The 15,288-nt window shown below is 39.5% G+C and overlaps 1 protein-coding gene across 3 annotated transcripts; it reads left to right on the top strand.

Moving 5' to 3' along the window:
• The first annotated feature begins 356 nt into the window (after nucleotides 1-356).
• HIGD1A (HIG1 hypoxia inducible domain family member 1A) lies at nucleotides 357-12,596 on the top strand. Of its 3 annotated transcripts, none has more exons than XM_044656978.1 (4): nucleotides 357-426; nucleotides 6,676-6,798; nucleotides 9,511-9,645; nucleotides 11,596-12,596. In XM_044656978.1, exons 2-4 carry the CDS (start codon nucleotides 6,702-6,704, stop codon nucleotides 11,643-11,645), a joined length of 282 nt encoding a protein of 93 aa, XP_044512913.1. In that variant the 5' UTR covers nucleotides 357-426; nucleotides 6,676-6,701; the 3' UTR covers nucleotides 11,646-12,596. The 3 variants fall into 3 exon arrangements, with proteins under 3 accessions (XP_044512913.1, XP_044512914.1, XP_044512915.1); XM_044656979.1 differs by lacking the exon at nucleotides 357-426 and adding an exon at nucleotides 589-606; XM_044656980.1 differs by lacking the exon at nucleotides 357-426 and adding an exon at nucleotides 660-677.
• Nucleotides 12,597-15,288: the final 2,692 nt, after the last annotated feature.

Raw genomic sequence — 15,288 nt, 5'->3', positions numbered from 1 at the left:
GTGACCTTGGCAGCTAGATCTTTACCCTAAATATAACTCATTTCCGGGTCCGGTCCAAGAGGCCGAAAAGATACCACCCCGCCCGGGGCAGTGCGGTCGGGGAAAAGGCTCGAGGGAAAGCGAGGGAGTCCTCTAGAGCGCCTGCGCTCTTGCGGCGCTCGCAGCCAGAGGGGTCTCCTCTCCACCCCGAGGACTAGGACAGTCTCAGCTCCACCCTCGCTCTTTCCCTATTGGCTGCGACGGCTCCGCAGTGGTTGGAGCGGGAAGAGACAAAGCCCCTGCCCTCTCCCCTGGACCCGCCTCCTGGCGCCGTTGCGAGGTCTGATTGGCTGGTCATTTCTGGATGATGTAGGCCGGGGAAGTTGGGGAACGAAGCCAAACACTGTGGCTTCTCGTAAAAGGTGAATCGGCATCCTACTGTTCTGTGTGAGTATCTTTATGGACCCCGGAGGTCTGCGGTCGGACTGCTTGGAGGGGTGATAACACTCAGGAGAAAGAAGCAGTTAGGGAAGGGGGCTGGGTATGGGGGAAGGGCGGAAAGGAGGCGCGTGACGGCGCACGGTGGGGTGAGGGGAGGGCGGTCGAGGGCGTCTGCTGCGGCTGGAGGTGAGGGATTAAGGGGGCACTTGGGTTAGAGACGCGGGAGATAGAACTCGGACGGGAGGGGTACTGAGCTGGTGAGGACTCCTGCGGAGTTGGGGCTGATAGCTGGAATGGGCAAATGAGGGCTGAACTGGAGCCAGATTCGGGGGTCGGGGTGGGGGGCTGGAGTGAGGCCTGGAGGACTAGCGGCGGTTGTTAGCATAGCTCTTCGGGAGGAAGAGCCATCCTGGCTGCTGGGGGCGGAAGGAATGTGTGTCTGGGACCCCATTTAGGGACCCTAACAGGGTAGGGCTATTTGGGGATGTGCAAGGGGGGACTTCCCGAAGACTGAAGGAAACGGAGAGGCCCCAACGAGCAGGTTGGAAAGTTGGACAAGGTCATAGGAGCTGGGGGAAGTGTGGAAAGGTCATCAACAGGCCTGAGGGACCAGGCTAGGTCTGAATTGAAAAAAAACACCAAACTTCTTTTTTCCTTGGCATCTATCCCCACTTAACACCTATATTTCATCCATCTCTTCCCCTATATGGGTATCCAGACCTCTACTTCTACGAGTCAACAGTGGCTGAGTAAAAGTCTTTCCCCTTCCCCCAGTTAAGATGTGTTTGGGGTTTACTGACGGTACTTTACTCTGTAATTCCGTAGAACCTGCATGATTCAGCAGTATTTCTTTTGTTAGGTCTTATTCAATCGCTGTATGTTTCCTTTTTTTTTTTTTTTTTATACCCTTAACTTCTGTGTATTGGTTTCTAGGTGGAAGAGTGGTAAGGGTGGGCCATGGGGGTCAAGTGACTTGCCCAGGGTCACACAGCTGGGAAGTGTCTGAGGCCAGATTTGAACCTAGGACCTCCCGTCTCTAGGCCTGACTCTCAATCCACTGAGCTACCCAGCTGCCCCCTATATGTTTCTTTTTAATACTGTCCTTTTAACTCCTAATTAATTGTTCTGAATGTTGGTGGCATCTTACTGGTGGTGAAGATAAATGCGCCATTGGGACTGCAAGCATTTCTTAAGTACTTTCTCCAAATGTTAGTAAGCAAATGTTTGGATAGTTCGTAAATTTTGGCCCCTGTTACTTAAAAGACTCCAGCTGACTGAATATCAGAGATGAGCCCATCCTCCTGCTTATTCAACTCCCTCACTTGTTTTGTTTTGTTTTAGATGGTAGCCCTGATTGGGACCTGTTAAAAATTGTTTATAATCTCTGCTATTCTGATTCCCTTTTCTTTGGTGCTCTGTATCTGCCCCACTTCCCTCCAGGAGACAGTGCAGATCTAAATTCAATTCCAGTGGACAGATTAGAAGACTAAAAGATCATGCAATGACAGTTTGGTGTAGTTTTGAATTTGGAACTGTAAATTAAGGTAGAGTGGTTTGGGTATCTCTTGAAATCAGTGGGATGAGTTACATCTAAGCAAGAAAGACTGTCCTCCATTTTCTACCCATAATCCCTTTTTTTGGTTCCTGGGTATGTGAGGTAGGGAAGGAGTGGCATTACTTTTATTATTTATGTTCTTATAGGTGGGAATTTAAGTGGCATATTTTGATAGCTTTTGAAATTATTTTGAGGGCAGCGTGGTGTCAGTGGATTGAGTAGAGGCAGGAAGACTCATTTTCCTGAATTCAAATTTGACCTCAGACGTTTACCAGCTGTGGGACGTTGGGCAAATCATTTAACTGTTTGCCTTAGTTTTCTCATCTGTAAAATTACCCAGAGAAGGAAATGGCCAACCACTCCAGCATCTTTGCCAAGAAAACTCCAAATGGAGTCAGAAAGAATGAAATGCAACTGAAAAATGAGTTAAATTACTTGAAATTTTTTTGTATCTACATCAGGAAATCGGTTCTTTTACCTGGTGGTTTTAATGAACACTGGATTGGAAGTTTGGAAACCGGTCCCTTCTCTGCTCATTAACAATTGGGAAATAAATTTATCTTTGGGCTATAGTTTCCTCCTCTCTGAGTTAAAAAAAAATTATTTATTTTAAAAATATGTTTCCATGATTCATTTTCTCCTCCATCCTGGAACCTACAAGCCAATTACACTGGGTTATACAAATGTTTTCTATTGATACCTATTTCCGTATTATTCATTTTTGCAATAGAACAGTCTTTTAAAACCCAAACCCCCAAATCGTGTACCCATATAAACAAGTGATGAATCATGTTTTTCTTTTGCATTTCTACTCCCACAATTTGTTCTCTTGATGTGGATAGCATTCTTTCTCATAAGTCCTTTGGGATTGTCCTGTGTAAGAATTAAATTTTAATGGTTGACTAAAATATATGAAAATTATAAATAATATGGTAGTCGACAATTCAAAGTATTATTGCTCAAAGTGGAAATTACCTTTAATGGCTTTTATTTACAAAAGAGATGGAAAGAGTGCAAGTAGAGAAATACAAAGGGTAGAGAAGACATTAGCATTGCCTAACTAAATATTGCTCTGTGACTCAGCCAGGACTTGTTGACCTTCAACTGGAATTAAACTCTCTCCAGAAGACATGAAGGGAAAGCCAGCTATCCACTCACCCAAGTTCCCTCCAAGAGACAGGTCAAGACAATGACTTGAGCTGAAGGCGATTCCTGAGGCCAACTTTCTTCCTTGAGCCTACCTTCTTCTTGAAGCTGACTTCTCTCTTGAAGTCCAAATCCTTGAAGCCGACTTCCTTCTTGGAGTCTTTTTTAGCCCCAGAAATTCAGGGCCTTTTATAGTGGCTTCTTCTCTTCCAAATTGTCTAGCACTGCCCAGGGGGCAGTGTATGTGGGAACCAGTTCTCACCTTTTGGAGGGGTGAATACTCATCAAAAGGGTTCACAGATTCCTGGCTGATTGAGTTTCTGAGAGTGTGAATTCACTAAGTGGTTTGTAAGCTCCACTTAGTTCAAGCTTGTGTTGATTGAATCAAAAGGTGGGCAAAAGAGAGTTAATCTTGTCTTCACAATCTAGTGAGGTATTTAAGTTAGTGTTAACTAAAGTGTTAGCTCCAACTAGGCAAAGAGAATAAAGAATTCCCTTTTATACCTGGATCATTGCATTGCTACCAGTAGTAAAGTCTATCACATTGGATGTGATGAAGTATTTAAAAAAACCCAGTGTTTCACTTTCAGCGTACAACGTTTTCTTGGTTCTACTTACATTTCACTCTGTATCAGTTCATGGAGGTTCTTCTAGTACATATAGAAATCCTCCAGTTCATCATTCCTTACAGCACAATAGTATTCCATCACCTTCATATATCACAATTTGTTCAGCCATTCCCCAATCAAGGGGTACTTCCTCATTTTCCAATTTTTTGCCACCACAAAGAGTGTGGCTATGAATAGTTTTGTACAACCCATTTTTATTATCTCTCTGGGGGTACAAACCTAATAGTGGTATTGCTGGATCAAAGGGCATGCATGCATCCTTTTTACATCCTTTGGGCATAATTCCAAAATTCTTCCAGAATGGTTGGATCAATTCACAACTCCACTAGCAGTGCATTAGTGTCCCAATTTTGCCACATCCCCTCCAACATTTTTTGACATAGGAATGTAGAATTTGAAGTAGGAAAGGAACTTCGAGGTCATCTACTCCAGAGTCAGCCTACCTTCTTCATAGCTAGAACCAGATTAAAATGTAATTGGGCAGTATTTAATAAGATAAGTATAACATGTTACTATTTGGTTTTCTAAATTAAATATGTGGCTACAGGGATCCTTTTGTACTTCTGTTTGAGTTTAACAACACTGATCTAGCTCCCTTATTTTGTCAATAAGAAAATGAAACCTAGAGAAGTACATATTGAGGGTTCCACACATGGTTCTTTATGACACATATCCCTGTCATAGTTATTTCCAAAGATTCTCTCCTGAACTCTTTCTCATTATTATCTAGAGATTCAGTTATCACTTCCTACAGATAATTCTCAGATCTTTTTATGGCATCCTAGCTTTTCTTCTAAGCTACAGCCCTGAAGCTCAATTTCCCAGGCATTTCAGACTCAGTATGTCAGAAACAGAATTTATCATCTTTCCTCAAGCCTGCCCATCTTCCTAATGGTTGAAGGCACTTCTGCCTGGTTACAACCTTGTCGACATCCTTTTCTCACTCTTACTCCATGTATCCAGTATGTTGCCTAATTGTTTTTTTTTTCTTCTATCTCCAGGAAATCTTTTGTTATCTTTATCCCTCTACTTACATAGATTCGGATTCCTCATCATCTCCCAGCTGATAAATAAATAATATTCATTTGTATTGCATAATTGTGTGACTTTGGGCAAGTTACAACTTCTCTGACCTCAACTTCCTTTTCTGTGAAGTAAGAAGTTTAAAGGTAGATGGCATATGTGGGCCTAACCAACTCTTGAGGGCTGTAAGAATGGTCAGTAATGGTGGTCATTTTGTGAAGGACCTTGAATTCCTTCAGCTGAAGAATTCCTAAAGCTGAAGAATTATAAATCTTGCTCAGTGGGGCTATTGGAGCAGACAAACAGAAATGCATTATTTTTAGGATATTAATGTTAGTCCCCTCCCCATATGTTATACTTTTCTGGGAATTAGCTTTTCTTGATCTTGTCCTATTTGTTCTTATGTTCAGTGCCTTTGAACAGGCCCTACTTCCAAGTAGCTCTAGGATCCAGATACTTTCTTGTCTAGGGACGGAATTCAGTGCAAAGACTGTTTAGGACCAAGATCATGAGTGAGCTAGTTCTTGTCCTGGAAGGATTCAGCATTCTGAACAGAATTGCACCATGTTACTTTGTACCTCTCTGTCCTGAAAGGTAGGATGAGGCTAAGCGACTGCAAAGACTTAGGGCCCACCTCAGTTCCATACTAGAAAGCCAGAGGGACAAGGGACAAGGGATGAAACTGCTCCCCTCCCCCTCTCCATGCACCTGAGGACATTCCTCACTTCCCCCACCCCTCTGCCCAGTGGCCAATGGGAGAGCCTCCTCCCTTCCTTGTCTGGGGTTTCCCCATCATTGACTTAGGGTTAGGGTCAGAGTGGTAGGTTGAAGATTGTGAAGTCAGGAATGTTATAGCAGACCTTAGAGGGAGGCAGAAAGAAGGCTGGAAAGGAGCTGAGAAATGAGATGGAAAGCTGGAGACTTAAAAGAAAAGGGAGAATGAGTCAGGGTAATAGGAAGCTAGGGTAGCAATTGAATGAAGCACAGTTGTGTTGATGAGTATTCAGCTGAAAAGATTTGGAGGGTAATTGGATCGAAGAGGAAGTTTCATCGGAGAGGAAGAGAAAGTTTCTTCTGTCAGGTTGTGGTTTATTTTTTCAAAAGCCCTCAGACATGAAGAAAAGATAGAAGGCTTACTGATAAGATTTCACTAACAATGTTTTATTCATTTAGAACTGAGGTCCTTAACATTGTCCCTCCCTGCCTCCCACCAATTGGTCGGTCACATGATCAGAAATGTGTGCAGGTTGCAAGTGTTTTTTACAATTAGTAATTAATTCTACTGTTCTAGCATGAAGCTTGGAGATAGTAGGTTATAAGATAGTAGCAGCCAACAGATGGCTAGGCCCTTAGTAGCCCAACAGTTTGTGGATGTGAGGTAATTATTTTTAAAATCAGTTTAGAATTTCAGGCAGGGCATATTAGACTTGTATGTGCCATGTTAAAAACTTAATATTTTGAAAAATAAGTTACCCTGTGCCCCTTCCATTTTGGTATATTTTATTATTACTTATTTGGAAATGAATTTGTTGGATAGATTCTTTGAAAGCCATTTTTAAGTAACTGTCCTTTTGAAGGAAGCAAATTGCTAATACATTCATGACAAGGACTCTTTCTACAACATAAAATGTTTAAATGAGAAGGGGAGTTTAATTTTCAAGTCTTTGTTCAAGGATGGTTAATGTTTCCATCTTGATCACTGGGCAGTTTTTATATATAAGAAAAAATGTTTGAATGTTCTTAATAAGGTACTGTGCTGAAAACTGAACTTTAAATATTAGAAGTCTTTGGAATTTTAGCCTGACATTTAGCCAAATACAATTCAAGAAGAGTTTGGAAACATTAATTATCAAAATTAGGATTACTTTGGAAATGTAAAATCTCTTTAAAATTCTCATTTAGGAAGTCTCTTACTTCAACCAACAACTATGTCATCTGATAGTGATGTTTCTCTTTCGACTTATGATGAGACTTCGGGATCAAAACTTGCCAGAAAAGCTAAGGAGGCACCATTTGTCCCAATTGGTAAGTCTACCTCTGGAAAAACAATAATTTTATCAATAAAATGGTATCCATTGAAACATTTCTATATAAGCATTTCCCCAGACAGCATTTCTTTTCAGATATCATTGTCTTAGCTGTTGAAATTCAGCCAGAACAATTAGTTGTACAGATTTCACTAGTAGGATTCTTATAGGCCAAAATTCTGTTATGTTGCCCTTTACTCCAGTAAGATTAGGGAAATGGCATGATACAGTTGAATATCTATAGATGCCTATCAGGAAGGAGCCTTGAATTTTAGGCCCAGCTTTGTTGTGTGACCCTGGTAGGTCATTGGACTTTTAATTGGGTGCCACTTTTGTCATCTATAAAATGAGGGAGTTAACATTATATCTCTAAAAGTTCCTTTAGTTTTTTTCTGAAATCCAGGAACTTGGAAATCTTTACAAAAAGATTTTGCCAAAGCTTTTGTTCCTTTTTTTTTTTTTTAATTTTCTATTATCATGAAAAGCATACTTCCATATTGGTCATTGTTGTAAGAACACACTTATAGATAACCAACACCCCAAAATAAAACCATAAATATAGTAATGTGAAAGACAACTTCCAACAGTTCTTTCTCTGGAGATGGATAGTATTCCTCCATCATAAATCTTTCAAGATTGTTCTAGATCATTGCCATCCTGAGAGTAGCCAAGTTTTCAGATAATCATTGTACAATATTAATGTTACTGTGTACAGTGTTCTCCCAGTTTTGCTTATTTCAATCTGCATCAGTTCATGCAGATCTTTCCAGTTTTTTCTGAAATCATCTTCCTTATTTCTTTTTTTAAAATTTAAAAAATTATTTAGAATATTTTTCCATGGTTACATGATTCATGTTCTTTCCCCTCCAAACTCCTCCCCATCCTCCCCTTATCATTTCTTATAGTACATTAGTAGTCCATCACCAACATGTATCACAATTTGTTCAGTCATTCTCCAATTCTCCAACATCCCCTCAATTTCTAATTCTTTGCCATCACAAAAAGAGCTGCTATAAATATTTTTGTACAAGTAAATCCTTTCTCCCTTTTTATGATCTCTTTGGAATACAGACCTGATAGTGGTATTATAGGATCAGAGGTTATACACAGTTTTAGAAGGGCTTTTATTTCAAAGATACAATATGTGGAATGTATACAACATCAGTTTTGATCATTATTGGTTCATCAGTTCAGTTTTGGGAGCCTAGCATATATTTGAAGATTCTTACATTCTAAAATTATCCCAAGTGTATTTATTTAAGACTTAAAGATTTTACATTTCTATTCACTAGACTTTAAAATAATTTTATTGTCCAGATATGGTAATGTAGGTATTTAATTCTTCCTACTTGTGGAGACTAAGGCTGGTGGATCTCTTGAGGTTTGTAGTTTTGAACTGAAATGGAGCTAAAGCTAATCATTTGTCTGCATTAAGACTGGCAGGTGAGCTCCTGAGAGGAGGCGGGGTATATGTGGAGGGAGTACCAGAATTTTTGATCTGTGCTGGAAAATAGAGCAGGCCAAAGCTTCCATGCTGACCAGCACAGGAATTGTACTTGTGAGAATGCTGCATTTCCATCATCATCATCCACTGACTTATTGGTTAAGCTAGATTCCTCATCCATACCTCCTTTCCCCCTGGTCTAGTGTAGTTTGCAATTTTGTGGGGTTTTTAAAAATTAAAATATTTTAATTCAGCAAACATTTATAAGTACTTTTGTACAATGTGTTAAATATTAGACTTAGGACTGAATTGAAACAGACCCTGCCCTCAGGGAGCTTACATTCTACTGGGAATATACAATATGTACAAAGATGACAAATAAAAAAATTTAGGGGAAAGCACTAGAAATTGATGGTGGGGCAGTGTCAGGAAAGGTTTCATTAGGTGATAGCACTCAAGCTGTAGTAACTCTAGACCATACTGGACACCAGGGACTGTCCACCTCCCTGTGTGCAAAGCAGAGTGTCAGGGCATGGAGTGCCAGGAGCAGAAGCAGGGCAAACCATGGCAACTGACATAGAGATGGTGAAGCTGAGGTACAGCTGATAAGAACAGGAAGACAGGAGGAGCCAGAGAGTAAACCAAGCTCTGCAAGGGCCTGCAGAAGTAGCTAAGTCTGACCCCCTCATTTTACTGATGAGGTAGCCGAGGGCCAGAAAGGCTACCAGACTTGGTACTTAATTGGCGAGGTCTTCGAATGCCAGGCTGAAGAGTGTTAGTATTTGTCTTGAAGGTTTTTGAGTAGGGGAGTGACAGTTACATTTGTGTTTTGGTGATATAAATTTGGTGGCTGTATGGTAGATGTATTAGAGTTAGGGTTTGAATGAATTAGCCTACGTAAATCGCTCTGCAGATCTTAAACAGCTAAGTAAAGTACCATTCTTGGTGTTGGTTGTAGTTGGAGTAGCAGCAGTAATAGTATTGTAGTCAAGAGAGGAGGCTCTGAGCAACTGCTGTGTTCAGAGCAGAGCATCATGATGGGCAAATACCAAACTTAGCCAAGTCCTTACCTCATGAACTCAAAGTCTAATAGAGGTATGACAAAAACATAGATAATGATATAAAGGTCACACTAATCCACTGGCTGAAGTGTGTAAGGTAAGTGGTTTATTTGTTTAATTACTTGTTTGCAGGTATCTGATAGCTTACTCCTCCCTCCCCCATGAATTTGGCTTACATATCATGTGTCGACTTTTTGCCTTATAGGAATAGCAGGTTTTGCAGCTATTGTTGCATATGGATTATACAGATTGAAGAACAGAGGGAATACTAAAATGTCTGTCCACCTGATTCACATGCGTGTGGGAGCTCAAGGATTTGTAGTAGGAGCAATGACTGTTGGTACGTCTTCCATAGCAAACATATTCTTCACTAAATTTCCTCATTAATACATATCTTTTTTACAAATAAGGTAAATAATACTTAGAAAGATTCCTAGATTGATCTGTTACTGTTATCTCTTGCATCCAACAACAAATTGACTTTCAATCAGTTTATCATTTATAACATAATACAGAGTAATTTTTTGTTTACATTCATAATTATTACTACCTGTAGAATTCTAATAGATGCCAGGTACTTTTTTGAGGCTTCAGTTTTCTCACCTAAAAAACCAGTTGATAGGGAGCAGCTGGGTGGCTCAGTGGGTTGAGAGTCAGGCCTAGAGACAGGAGGTCCTACGTTCAAATCTGGCCTCAGACACTTCCCAGCTGTGTGACCCTGGGCAAGTCACTTGACCCCCATTGCCCACCCTTACCACTCTTCCATCTATAAGCCAATACACAGAAGTTAAGGGTTTGAAAAAAACAAAAGAAAAAAAAACAGTTGATATTTAAGGTCTCTTTCAGCTCTAAACCCCATGCTCTTAATACTCTTTGAAGAGTTCCCAATCTTGGGTTTCCAAAGTGATCTTTAAGCCAGTATAAAATGGTAAGGAATATTTTTCCCAATTGTGCATGTGAACAGTAATCATGGCATCTTCAAGTTAGTGGAAATTGCATTGTTAAATTATTGTCTTTTATTATTTTTAGTCTCATTGCTATTGCCCTAGTCTGGGCTTTTATGACTTCACACCTGAATTACTGAATTAAGTAATTAGTCTCCTAACAGACTTTACTGCTATACTAGGAGCAAAGAAGCATTAAACAGAAAGGAGAGGAGAAACAATCCTTTCTCTTAGTTAGATTATACGTTAATATAAGAGGCTGAGCAAATATATGTAAACACAAGTTTTAGACATACCATTCTCCATTACCATTCTCCTCTTCTGATGAATTTCCTATTGGCACAGAGGTGTGACCTTGGCTTCTCAAAGGCTGTCCAAAGAAACAAGCTCTGGAGGTTTTACTGATGTAGAAAGGCTTTATGTACCAGCTCAGCCATGGATTGTGGCCTTTTTTTCTGAGGACTACCCTCTCTAATATTGGGAAAGATTATAAACATAGAGTTGGTAATCAGATGTTGAAATATTTTTGGTCGCTGCAGCTTATGAAAATATACAAGTAGAGAAGGCCTGTGATTTATAGTGACCAAAGGAACCACCACATGGATGAAATGACACATACTTAATGTATTAGAAATGTTTTCTAATCAATAATAGCAATCTTGGGATAAATATTGTTAGCATTATATATGAATCTACAGTGGGAGGGAGGGATTAAGAGTTAGATGAGGGGAATTTATTGAATTTTAATTTTGTTACTTGATATAATACCAAGATGTTTCTTTATAAAATGTCCTGGGCTTGGAATCTGGATATGTAGGTTGTTTAAATCTTGGCTCTTCTACACATTGTGCAATCTAGGATCAGTCACTTCTGGTTTCACTTTGGCAGCCAACAAATAATTTTGACTGTATCATTTAGATGTAACCTCATGGACTAGATAAGGAACTAGAAAAAGAGTTTCATTTAGAATCCTTAAGATCTAGATCAGGGGTTGGCAGCCTTTTTGGCCGTGAGAGCCATAAACGCCACATTTTTTAAAATGTAATTTCATGAGAGCTGTACAGTGCTCACAGTGAGCACTCCTGTAACAGTGCCTGAAAAAAAAATTGACTTTATAGCTCCTGCAGAAAGAGCCATATCTGGCCCTCAAAAGAGACAGATGTTGCCGACCCCTGATCTAGAGGAAGGTGAAAATGGAAATGAGTTTAGGGCCCTGTTTCCTCATGTCCTCATGTGAACTTTTCTTATTAGTGGTATTGCCTGTTGTAGCCAGTTTTAGAAGTGTCTTGGTTTATTTCATGTAGAAAATCACATTGAAAATCTAATTGACTTCTCTTTTTCTTTAGGTATGTTGTATTCCATGTTTCGGGAATACTGGGCCAAACCCAAACCGTAGGAAGAAAGATGCTGTCTTCATGCTGATGATGTTTTATAGAGCTGGATACCTCACATTGAGGTTATTTATGTTTAAAAATCATTTAGGGGTATGTGGTTCTAAAAAGCAGCACATGTCAGATACAATCATGATGTTTTAAAAATTGGATTTTTTTTCATGGAGATTTTACTGTTTCCCAAGTAATGCAAAGCATTATATCCAAGAGTTTATTAGGAGAGCTAAGTTAGTGCAAAATGAACTAGTCATTGAAATTTCCTTGGATGATATATTACATTCAAGTTCCCCAAATCTTAAAAAATTAATGTCTAAAAAAATTAAAACTCCAAGATTCAAGTAGCTCCTATTGCTTTAAGATGTGGCATATTTTGGGATGTAATATGGGAACTTCTTTAGCATATTCAGTCAGCACTTTCTTATGTAGGTTGGTGGAAACACCATTGTCTAGGGCTGGTTGGCTTTAACCAAGGGCCAAGAGAGCATCTGTTAGAAGAACACGAAACAAAATATTCTAGGAAGAATTTTCCTCCCCACTGCCTACAGACAAACCTGTTTGTATTTAAGGTGAGCCTTGAAAAGTCATTTGTTAACCAGGCTACTTAACACAGTGGTATTTTATTATAATGTTAATAAAACAAGAGAGTAACATAACCAAATATTTTTGCTGCTGTTACATTGAAATTGTTCTTTAAATACCATCTGTTTTATATGTATTTGAAGTGCTTGTTTAGCAGTAAAGATAGAGAACTTTAAAAATGCATACTGTATTTGTGTTTTCACTGTGAGAGTTGCAATTGAAAAATATATTAATTCCCTTTAGAGTTAATTATTTATCACATTATGAGGAGATTAACGTTTGAGCTTTGTTAACACCTGTGGGAGTTCTGTGTTTAAGATGAATATACATTCCATGGTAATAACATGGTACGGATATCATTAAACAAAATGAACATATCAAATGTCTCATACTTTATTTTGAGTTGACATAGTGGAAAGTATGTACCCCAAATAATACAAAACCAATATATATTCCCAGAAAGCAAATGAAGTTATTTTCCTGTTTTAAGACTAGGAATAATGGAAGTTTAAATAGTAAAACCAAAAATTCTGATTTTGTAACTGTGCGTTGTGGGTAATTTGCATTCATTTAATATACATTTTGAAGTGCCAGCTATATACAAAACCACTTAGATGGGTCAGATAATCCCTGTTGGGATGATCTTGGTAGGCTACAAAAATAATGCAAATTAAAATAGAATAGAACACACAGTAATTGCAGCTTATGTTTCAGCATTTGCAGATGAAGAGTTATTGAAGTTCAATGAGAGATTCCCCAAATTGAATTCTGATCCTCAGTAAATTCAGAGAAAAAGATAGGTGAGAAAAGGTGAGATGGTGAAAAAGCATGGCTCAGAAATGGTATACCTTGAACACCTGTGAAGTGATAGGTGCTAGACAGAGCAAGCACCAAATTAGAAACAATTAGATTAATTTGTTAGTAATGTGAATCAACTGAGGATTGACTGTGATGGAACAGAGAATAGAATGGATACATGTGACAAAAAAAGACGATGTACAATAGCAATAACTTGAATTGTTGAAACAATTAGCAAAAAAAGTGGGAAATGGAAAACATTGACATTAAGACCAATTTTAGTTTTATACAGTTGAAATGTTGATAAGACACAAGCTAGGTAATATAAGTGGATAGAGCACCAGAAAGACTTCTTCCTGGGTTCAAATCTGGACTCAAGACCCTTAGCTGTGGGACTCTGGGCAAGGTACTTAACACTGTTGCAATTTCCACAAATTTAAAATGAACTGGAGAAGGAAATGACAGATCATGCCAAAAAAAAACTTCAAATGGGGTCTTGAAGAATCAGATGGTTGAAAATGACTAAACAACAAAAATAAGGTTCAAATGTAGAACTGGAAGGACCTCAAGAGTCTATGTAGTTCAATACTTTAATTTTATAGATAAGGAACTGAGTCCAGTAGAGGTGAAGGAGTTTTGCCCAAATTCATGGCTAGTAAGTGTTAGATGGGGCAGCTGGGTGGCTCAGTGGATTGAGAGCCAGGCCTAGAGACTGGAGGTCCTAGGTTCAAGTCCGGCCTCAGACACTTCCAGCTGTGTGACCTTGGGTAAGTCACTTGACCCCTATCGCCCACCCTTACCACTCCTGGGCTAAGGACGGTCCCTAGCCCGGATGAAAAAGGAGGAGGGTTGGGCGTGGGGCTAGCAACCCCTCCCTGTAAAAACTACATCTGCTAAAGAAACTGCAACCTAAAGTAGGGGCAGCTGGGCTAGCTCAGTGGATTGAGAGCCAGGCCTAGAGACGAAAGGTCCTAGGTTCAAATCCGGGCTCAGACACTTCCCAGCTGGGTGACCCTGAGTGACCCATTGCCTACTGGTTGTGGCCCTATGCTCCTAGAATGGAGTCCCAGGATTAAAAAAAAAAAAAGTGTTAGATGATTTGACAAGGTTCAGCATTAGTATTTATTTGTCATGAGAGTTAAAGAATGCAGAAAATACCTTGGGAAACATCTGAGTTGTCAAGTGAAAAGATGGCTACTGATGATTGTAAATCACTATCACAAATGGGAAGCAGTGGAAGAAACAGTTTAAAGAAGTGTGGAAGGGGGCAGCTGGGTAGCTCAGTGGATTGAGAGCCAGGCCTAGAGACAGGAGGTCCTGGGCTAAAATCTGGCCTCAGACACTTCCCAGCTGTGTGACCCTGGGCAAGTCACTTGACCTCCATTGCCTACCCTTACCACTCTTAAGACGGAAGGAAAGGGTTTAAAAAAAAATTAAAAAAAAAAAAAGTGTGGAAAGAGATCCAACTAAGCAAAGTCATCCCAAAGACATGATGAAGACCAAAATGGAGGAAAACAAAAATAATGTTAAATATCTCTAGAATATTGAAGCAGAACAATCATACTTGGACCTCAACATAATTTCAGATATGCTTGTAAGAGAGAAAAATGACACTGGAGATGGAAAAAGCATCCATTTGGACCCAGAGTATCTAGCCAGAGGAAGCAAATAGTCAATAAACATTTATTGTCTATGTGTTAGGTAAGGCAGCCAAGTGTCTTGGTGGATAAAATGATGGGTCATCAAGAACTTAGCCTCTGATACTAGCTATGTGACCCTGGGCAAGTCACTTCTGTTTGCCTCAATTCATTGGAGAAGGAAATGGCAAACTACTCCTGTATCCTTGCCGAGAAAATGCCACAAACAGTGTTGGTATGCTGGTCCATGGAACCATATAGAGTTTGACACAGCTGAAAAATATATCGAGCATTGGGGAGATCATAATCTAATTGACAATTTGCAAATGACTAAGTGCAAACAAACAATATACAAGATGAAAATAAACTTTAAAAAAGTACCAGAATTAATGCACAACCAGAAAATCTTCCTATAGAAAGTGGGAATTTTTGCTGGTCCTTGAAGCTAGGAGGTAGATGTGAGGGAGAACATTCCAGGCTTAGGAGATAGCTGTGAAAATGCCTAAACTCCGGAGATGCAATGTCTTGTTTAAGTAAAGACAAGGAAGCCAATATCCTTGGATCAAAGAGTACATGGGAAAGAAAAAGGTTTAAAAAGACTGGAAAGGTTTAAAAAGACTGGAAGCGGCAGGTG

Source organism: Gracilinanus agilis, chromosome 1 (genome assembly GCF_016433145.1).
Source record: "Gracilinanus agilis isolate LMUSP501 chromosome 1, AgileGrace, whole genome shotgun sequence".
NCBI lineage: Eukaryota > Metazoa > Chordata > Mammalia > Didelphimorphia > Didelphidae > Gracilinanus > Gracilinanus agilis.
Note: the sequence above shows the minus strand (reverse complement) of the source record. Positions and strands in the feature narration are given on the sequence as shown.